Source organism: Odontomachus brunneus, unplaced genomic scaffold, assembly GCF_010583005.1.
Source record: "Odontomachus brunneus isolate Ranch 3 - 2012 unplaced genomic scaffold, Obru_v1 Obru_scaffold_065, whole genome shotgun sequence".
Lineage (NCBI taxonomy): Eukaryota > Metazoa > Arthropoda > Insecta > Hymenoptera > Formicidae > Odontomachus > Odontomachus brunneus.
This window is the reverse complement of record NW_022639515.1, coordinates 1,121,384-1,130,587: the sequence shown is the minus strand read 5'-3', so window position 1 is coordinate 1,130,587 and position 9,204 is coordinate 1,121,384. Positions and strand designations below refer to the sequence as shown.

Genomic DNA, 9,204 nt, shown 5'->3' with positions numbered 1-9,204 from the left:
CCTATGAGGCGCTTTAATTATCGGATGTTGTTAAAGTGCCAACTGTGGATACGCACAAAAACTGTGATGGTAAGTCGATGTTAATCGATCGTCGGTAGTGAAATTTATAATATGGCGCTGATGGTATGCGCAGGCCATTAAGAATTCAAACATAGAATGTGTAAATTCGATACGCGCGTGGGATTTTCGCTGATATAAATGGAGAAGTGTTATAATGTAACTTATTTATTTATTTTTTTATTTACAATTGATAGAGTTATACATTACAACGAAACTAAAGTTTCGAGCGTTGAAGTGGAAAAAGACATGTACATTGTGGATCATCAGATAACCTAATAAGCTTCCTCAACATTGAATTTCTAGAACTGTAGAATTCTATATATAGAGTAACATACACATGAAATAAATAATTATAAATAATTATTTATTGAATAAATAATTATAAATAAGTGATTTATAAGTAACAAATAAAAAAAATTAAATGTATCACGTCCTAGAATTTTATTTCGTATCTTTCTCATATAAAAAAAAGGTTATGTATATATATATATATATATATATATATATATATATATATATATATATATATATATATATTCCTCATAACAGAAAATTGATTACCAGCAACTTCTCGATACTGCTCTGTCAGTTTTTCACGCGGCTTGATTGAATTTTAGCGTAATTTACACAAGTTGGCTGGTGATAAAGTCGAGGAAGCTCGTGACCTTCGTGTATACGCCGGGAAAGCCTGGCTCGGCGCATTTGAAGCCATAAGATACTACTCCAATAACATGGAATGTCTGACGATTTTTAGAACTAGGAGACATTAGTGGCCCACCACTGTCACCCTGAAAACCATTTCGTATTGTAAGAGATACTGTCAGGTAAAAATTTCAGTAATTGAACTTTATCTTGGTGATTGAAATATTAACATCTTTATATTTCATATTTCTAAAAAAAGCCCTTGAAATTTTGTTAAAAGATATTTTCTTATGCTAATTTGTAATATTATTTAATGATCATTCAATTATTGAATCTGTATTGTTTAATAGTTAGAACATGATTTATTTTTTAGTTGAATTACTAGTACAGCTGGCATTATCTAATATATTATCAAAATTATTATAATTGATATATATATATATATATATATATATATATATATATAAATTGTTTTATTTTCCATTATTTCTCAATTGCTAACTAAGGTTTTATATAAACATTAGTTTTTTTAGTAATTCCTTATTAATTACTTAATAATTAGTTAGTTTTTTATTAATTACTTATTAATAAAAATACAAAATTGATTGTACTTTCTTATTAGTTCAATTATTGGGATATTTTATTTTAAGTCTCGAAAATCAATAACTTATAATGAGCTAATTTTTCTTTTTTTTTTAAATAGTTAAAATTGATGTGAAAAATTGAGGCAATGGTTCAGTTTGATTTTTTGATAGTTGCTAAAAGTTAGATAAATTTTAAAAATTTTGAAACAAGAGTTTAGGGACTTTTTAATAATTTTCTATTGTAAACTATATAATTGTTTCTTACCTGACAAGCATCTTTCCCGCCTCTTGCATAGCCTGCACACAAAACACGATTATCTATTACAGTTGTCTTGAAGTTTTGGAAGGCAGTTTTACATTCCTCTTCTGTACGTATAGGGAGTTGTACTTGCATTAGCTGAGTGCTTGTGGGTCCACCTAAAAAAAAAGTAGCACGGATACAATAAATATCATATTATATAGATACATTTTTATTGTAACAAAACTAGTATACATGTTCACATATGCAAAACAAAAATATTTCTTTTATTCTATGAACAGAGAGAATATTGTAGTAAAAATTACAATGCAATTTTAGTAATCCAGGAATAGATTGGCACTATTATGAAAATTATAATAAAACATAGTAAAAATAACCATAAACATGAGATAACTCTTACTTTATGGTCATTTTTACTATGTTTTATTATAATTTCTGTAATAGTGCGTCTATTTCCAAATTACTAAAGTTGCATTGTAATTTTTACAATATTTTTTGCTTGTATATACTGATTATATTAGAATAAGATCAGTTTCCAGATATTTACTAGTTATCTTGTGTTGATTTATCTCGTATGTTACTTACGGAAATAAAGGGATCCCCATCCGGCGACAAAGGGATACGTCGACTCCAACTTTTTGTTTCGATGAAAATCATCCACCGGAAGACAAATGGGATGAAGATTTGCTAAAAATTTACAAGGACTTGTAATAATCTCTTGTGCACTTAGAAGGATGCATAGAAGGAAGTTGCATAGTTTTATAAGCACTTTGAAGATTAATTAATTAATAGTTTTATAAGCACTTTGAAGATTAATTAAGCACTTTGAAGATTCAATGTACTATTTTGCAAAATTGACCAAATTTAATTTTTATCTTTTTAATTATAGGAATAATTAACATAGCCGAATGTTACCAAATAGTAGAATAGGAAAGCTTACATGTAAATGGTACGTCTCGAGACGTCTTCAGAATCGCTATGTCGTTCGTGTAAATTGTGGGATTATACTGAGGATGTATCACTCGTTTCTCGATGAAATCCTCAAACGGAAACGCTCCGTCATTATCGTTGTTCAAATCCAAATCGCCAACGCGCACTTTATACAGATCATCGCGTCCGTGTACGCAATGACCAGCGGTGAGTACGTGTCTTCTCGAAATAAGGACACCGCCGCAAAGCCATCTCGTAGCACTTGGGTCTCTCGGATGCCTGTAACCTAGAGCGGTGAGCCAAGGCCAAGCACCTGCAAAACTTGATTATTAGCATTGGTATGTGTGATAGCGTTGATTAAAAGGCTGACAACGATGTCGCCCGAGGCCACATTTATGACAAAACTTAATTCATTTTTCTTTTATAAGTGTTTAATTAATATGATATTTATTCAATAGACAAGCTATTGTACTGTGAGTATACTGATCATTTGCTTATATAACGTTCTTGAAGCTCTATGTTTTTTATCCTCTTTTAAAATATTTTCTTTATGTCTGAGATCTGTCTAGTTTAATATAAGAATGCTTTCTTTGTAATTGTCAGATTGTTAATATTTGATATCTTATAATTGAACCTTGTGAATTAAAATTCTACCAGAATTGATTGGAAATTAAATATAAAATAATATTTTATTATTTACTTATAAATCATCCAAGCTTTTATATTTCATGGAACATCTTTTATTTTCAATGTTGCTCATAACTTAAGAATCACTAACGTTTTGATATTTCTGAGAGAAAATATACAATATCTTTACGGTAAACGTATCCAAATATGTTGAAAACTTCATGTATATTTTGTACAATGAGAAGAGACAGATCTAAGACTTCTTTTGATAGTTCGCAATTAATTATTTTAGAGAAAATGATCAAAGATGATCTCAATGTGATTATATAATAAGTAATAAAAAAATCTCAAAATTATTGGTCTTATACTTTTCTGTGATAAAAACAGTACAAAAATTGGCAGTGCTTACCTAATGATGCTGGCTCGCCACCGACGACTCTACGTAGCGTTATATTACTGTGGCCGCACTCGGGCGGATACAAAGGACCATACTGAGTGGTGGTGATTTCTTGCCGACCTCCACGGTCCCCGTCTTCTTCTGTACCTCCATCTTTCGGACAGCAGACTTGGGGATCTCTACCTTCGTAGCCGCAAACGGAAGAACGTAAGTAGTTGCCTACTTGAGGATCTTGAGAATTTGATTGTAAAAGATTCAACAAAAATGGACATTTCCTAATGTTAATGCATATGCCTTGTTGGCCTTGTGGATTTTGACACGGAGCTGTAACATACAAGTCAGAATTTGAATTTAACAAATATTGCAGTAGTTGAATTTAATAAATATTACACATAAAGCTGAAGTAATGTTACGTTTAGTAGATTTCTGTGAAAATCGAGTATTTGAGAATATGACTTCTTATTTTTATCAAAGATTTGTCATAAATTAGCAATGCAGCAGGAGTACTATGTCATTAAAAATTATGTATGGCTTTACTGTGAACGCAGCGAAATGAAGCGCATGATTTCTTACGAACGACGTGTTTTGTATTGCGTAATGAACTATTATGCTCTGAACATTCGTGTGCAATCGGAAATCATTAAAATGCTATTAGCAGCAATATGTAAATATACTTTCGTGGAAAAAATGACGGTATCTGCTGTGTTTTGTATGGAAGATACTGAAGCAATGACGTCATTGACGTCATTGACGTCATTAACGCACGAAGCGTAACAGTCTGTCGTAATCAATCGCTACGAATTTCTATTCGTAATGAGCTTTCCATGAATAGAACTCGACTATAAAATGTCTGCGACCACATCCGATTCAATCTTTCAATCTTGCCTATTCAATTAAATTGAATGTTGTAGGCTACTTGTGATTAATTTCAATGTCAAACAAATTAATCATAGCTATACCTTATAATAGTTATAATTTTCTTATTAATTTTTTCTTGAGTCTTTTCTTAAGAAAATGAAAAAGGACTGTTTAATTTAAAAAATGATGAGATATGTACACTTTGAACATATATTTTCAGTAGAGCTTAACTCATAAATTATGCTCCGGAAATGAACAATATTTGGTAATAAAATTTAATTGTATCACATTTTAGGGAACAGAGTGTTATGGTTTAAAAATATCTTTAAAATGATTTTAATAAATTAAAAACTGAAACCACATTGACAGGCTTTTTTTAATTTATTCGCAAACTTAATACCGTACGATACAAATTTTCCAGTTGATCATTTTATTCTCAATTCAACTTCTCGATTTCATCGAGAAAATTAGTTTTTTTAAATCGCGGCAGCCCTTTTCCCAAAGTGCGATAAGAATAATTTTGCGTAGAAACACTCAACTTTGACTTGAAGCATTTCTTAAATCCTGATCTCTACGTCATCTTTTCTCAGAAGAATCATATCACCAAGAAGAAAATACAAACTACTCGCAACGAAGGAATATAGCCTTCAGTCAACCTTCACCGATGATCATACTACATAAAACTCTCTCCATCTAGAGGAGAGCCTTGGCCGTGTTCGGACAGTTCTACGTCACACTTGCTACAAATTTCCAGGTAAACCGTATAACGTGAAAGTAATACAAGAGAAAAATCGTCAATCAAATAAATCACTCTATAATCTGATAAGGAAAGTAGACCAATTTACGAATATGGAAAAATGAAATTATTTATGTTATGTTTTGCATTATATGCGCTTGTAAAAGTAAAGTTATGCATCGCTTACCATACTTAATTGCTTTTGGATTGATGAAGAAAGACATATTCTATCATATTTTGCATGATTTTACGCTGTAAAACGACTGAAATGACGTGTTTTTGAATAATGTAGTATTTGCTTTGAGTTGCAGGAGCGAATATAACATGCGCTTAATTTGCTTCCGGATGGAGAGAAACAATATATTTTGCCATATTTTAGATAATTTTATAATCTAAAATAGAGCATTATTGAATATGACCGATTTACTCAGTTGCAGGGACAAATATAATTACCATCGGACACGCAATTGACTCGTTACCGGATGAAAAAAGGACACGGCATATTCTTTCGTATTTTGCATGATTTGACGCTTTTCATAGAACCGTTATTACTGAAAATTAAATTTTAATGATCTCTTTAATGGTCTCAAAGCTTGATATACGCATTATTTCCGTAATCATGGATTTAAAGTAGCATAAGTCGTTAAATCGTTGAGCGGTTATAAATTAAGTAATGATTATATAAGACAGGAGGCATACTTGCACACCGATATACATATTTATAAAGTTAAATAGTATCTTGCGATTAAGCGATATGCGAAAAAACCGGATTCCTCGTCAGACATTGAAATATACATACACTATGACAGACGAAATGTACAAAAGCAACCCAAACGAAGCTTGTGACGAAATCGTGATGGAATCTGTAGTTGAATACATTACTTGAAATGATAATAAAAAGTGCATACCTTGGGACTGCGTAGTTGGTATTAATGCACACAGTACACTGACGAGTGTGACGAGTAAGGACCACATTTTGAATTAGACGTTGTTCCTGAAAATCACCAAATATCTTTTCTTATTGCGGCTTGCGTGAAGAAATTAATAAATAAATTAATGTATATATAGTATTGCATAAAGAAGAATAACACGCGCCGTTTATATAAAAGTTCAATTTTTAGGAGAAAAATCCTGGAATGCTGTCATGATATCATCGACGCCGGTTACATTGGTTAATTTTAGAGATGAAAAAATCTTCAAGATCAGATCTAAAGTACTTCCTTGTATTGTTAAAATCGCGTTTATGAGTTAAAACGTAACCATCAGATTACTCCGTCATACGTAACATCACAATTGTTCAAATGTAATGACGACACGTAACAAACACATTTCGCGCGCACGTGTAGAAAATATCTCAATGTATCATATGTTATCTTATTTTGATGTGTAACGATGTGCTATGCGTAAAAATATATGTGTAATGTAACATACAGCGTATGTTATACCATAAATGCATGGCTTACAATTCACTGTCCATTTTTTAAAGCTCGTTATAATTCACGACAGAATTCGGAATATGATTTAATTTACGGTCGAGCGTTTGAAAAAGTTGAAACAAACAATTAAATCCCGTTATCTATTTGCGTTTCGTAAGATTCATTTATCAACATCGTTTTTTTCACTCACATGTAGAATTTTTTACCGTTAATGCTGCAAAGTACTTCATCATCTATCACTTTTGAGCAACTACTATATATGTCGTGGAAATTTTATACACGAGAAGGCGCAAAATAAATGACGGATAGATATAAATAAGTAATCATGAGAGAAAATCGGTAAACTATAAGACAACACGTACACGGTGATTTCAATGCTTCTATCGGTTCGGTGTGAAGAAAAATTTTGCTTGGATAGCCGTGGCATTGACTGGCAATACAAATTGCTCATAATGAATGATTATGATATTATGTATCCGCATAGCGTGACGGTATTGTTAGCGGATTTCTCGGTTCTGTTCCATGGTCATAGTTAATTACAAGTTATTTGACATTGAAACATAAAATCATGTCGATTTCAATAAAAATCAAATCTCACTAAAGACTTCCTCGCTGTCGCGCGTTGATGACTGCGGAATTAAATTGTGTCATTTGCAGTCAGGGATATTCCACGCAATGACTTTTATCATTTTCGTTGTAAGCTAGAATATTCCCAGCGTGAGTCTCAGCTGTTATTTGGGTTTAAAAAAACCACGATTAATATACAATGGTAACATGATAAGTATGTATACTGTGTTATTCTTATCTCTGTGTGTACTAGTAATTAAATTAAATAAAATGAATTTTACAGATCTTATTCAATAATGATTACAGTATGGAGCTACTTCTTTCGTTTTCCGAGTATTTAGAGCAAAAATAATTCCGAATAAATATTCATGCTTGAAAGTATTACGACTATAAAGGATTGATTTTACTGGGATTCTTTCCGCTGACAATTCAAGCTTTAATTGTAATTATGAAATTAAAGGACATGTTATTTATTATGATATTTATATATTGACGTAATCACTGAAATATCGATATATTGTATATTTCAATCTGTCGCTAAACTTGTAGTTTTCTAGAAAAATTCATCTTACGAAACATTCGTGTATATCATGAAGCGATTCCGATATAAACACAAGATTTAAAACATTAATCAAGTTTCATGGAACTGTGTTGTTACATTAATCTTATCGATTTCTCCTTTTTTATGCGCGTTGCAAATCTTTCATGTCAACAATTTTCGTAATTTTTCTTTGATACGTTAACACGCACATTATCTTGCATAAGAATAATTTCTCTTTATAGTCATATAACGATAATTGTTGAGAAATTGATATCGAATTATAGTTATAACGAATTTTAATCATCAAAAATATATCGATTTTTATATTTTAAGTCGAGACAGATGCTAAGCGCAATCTTGTTCAATTGTTACTCACTAGTTAATTAGTGTATTACTGCTCGCACAATTGAGTTCTTCTCACACACGGATAAAAAATAATTTTCCACGACACCGGCGATCGATGAATTAATGAACGTCGCAACGATGTCAAGCGTCGTGCGAGAACTGCACTGCTCCTGTCGAGCGTTCTTTTTATATCGGACAGGATAATGAGCTGGAGTTGTGCTGCTAGACGGGGGATTTACTCAAATGTATATGTGTGTGTGTGTTGTAATAATAAGAGATTCTTCCGCATATATATTTATGTAAATATATATTGACTATCGGAAAGTCGTTGGAACGTGTTTTGTCGAGTAGTAGCGACCAAAAAAGTGATGACTTCTTAAATAGTCGGTTCCTCCTCACTCTTTACATCCGCATAATTTTTTTTTTTTGTAAAAAATTGTTTCTATTAATATCTAAATCTTAAAATCCTTTAATATAACGTAATCATCTTTTTTAATTTTTATATTTTTTCCTATCGTATATATACAATTTCTGTACTTTCTAATTTTAAATAGAAGAATTTTTATTCTTATTTATATATTTATATTTTTTTGTTATATAGGTCACAGGAAGAAAGAAATATTTCAAAATCAAGTAATCACAAAGTAAAAACAGAAAAAATTAGAAATTGTATATTTATATTTTCCGTTTATGCTATTAGTATTTTTAAGCGTAATTATTCAATAACTATTTAAATCACGTATTTTTTATTGCATAATCACACAAATATTGAATTGTAAGCTTTAACTATATTTCAGATAAACTTTGTATTTGAGTGTTTTAAAAATATGTTCTCTCTTTCTCTCTTGTTATTAGAAAATAACTAAGCTGAACAAAAGATCGGAACGTAAAAGGCATTAGAAGATGAAAATACTTCGAAAAACGCGTCTAATTTCTGATATACATTCACATGATTAATGCATATTTCAAAGAATCTTCTGAAAATGTTCATATTGACGTATTCTCTTTAGGAAAGAATCGATATCACGAAATACTGATAGAAAGTCGCGTCTTTCGTATTCCCAACGTTAGTCATCAGGGAAATGCGGTACTACACTTATCACGAGACCGTCGAGCTTCTGAGGAAGAAACCCTTTTTGTGACGAATAATCTCTTGCGACATTAGTCTCGTGCATGTCTCGTGCACGCATATAATCTAACATGATTAAAATTCCTGAATTTG

General features: G+C 31.2%; 1 protein-coding gene and 1 long non-coding RNA gene across 4 annotated transcripts; one reads left to right on the top strand and one right to left on the bottom strand.

The window, feature by feature from the left end:
* Positions 1–407: 407 nt before the first annotated feature.
* On the bottom strand, positions 408–8,166 carry LOC116846529 (venom protease-like). 2 transcript variants are annotated; one of them, XM_032820477.1, is made up of 8 exons: positions 8,014–8,157; positions 7,128–7,257; positions 6,002–6,087; positions 3,512–3,823; positions 2,486–2,788; positions 2,131–2,232; positions 1,552–1,703; positions 408–848 (listed from the first exon to the last, which is right to left on the bottom strand). In XM_032820477.1, the coding sequence occupies exons 3-8, from the start codon at positions 6,066–6,068 to the stop codon at positions 684–686; spliced, it is 1,101 nt and encodes a 366-aa protein (XP_032676368.1). In that variant the 5' UTR covers positions 6,069–6,087; positions 7,128–7,257; positions 8,014–8,157; the 3' UTR covers positions 408–683. The 2 variants fall into 2 exon arrangements, with proteins under 2 accessions (XP_032676368.1, XP_032676367.1); XM_032820476.1 differs by lacking the exon at positions 7,128–7,257 and having other exon boundaries at positions 8,014–8,166.
* On the top strand, positions 4,967–5,704 carry LOC116846530. 2 transcript variants are annotated; one of them, XR_004378512.1, is made up of 2 exons: positions 4,967–5,111; positions 5,525–5,704. It is a non-coding gene; the product is annotated as an uncharacterized LOC116846530 (long non-coding RNA). The 2 variants fall into 2 exon arrangements; XR_004378513.1 differs by having other exon boundaries at positions 4,978–5,111; positions 5,405–5,704.
* Positions 8,167–9,204: the final 1,038 nt, after the last annotated feature.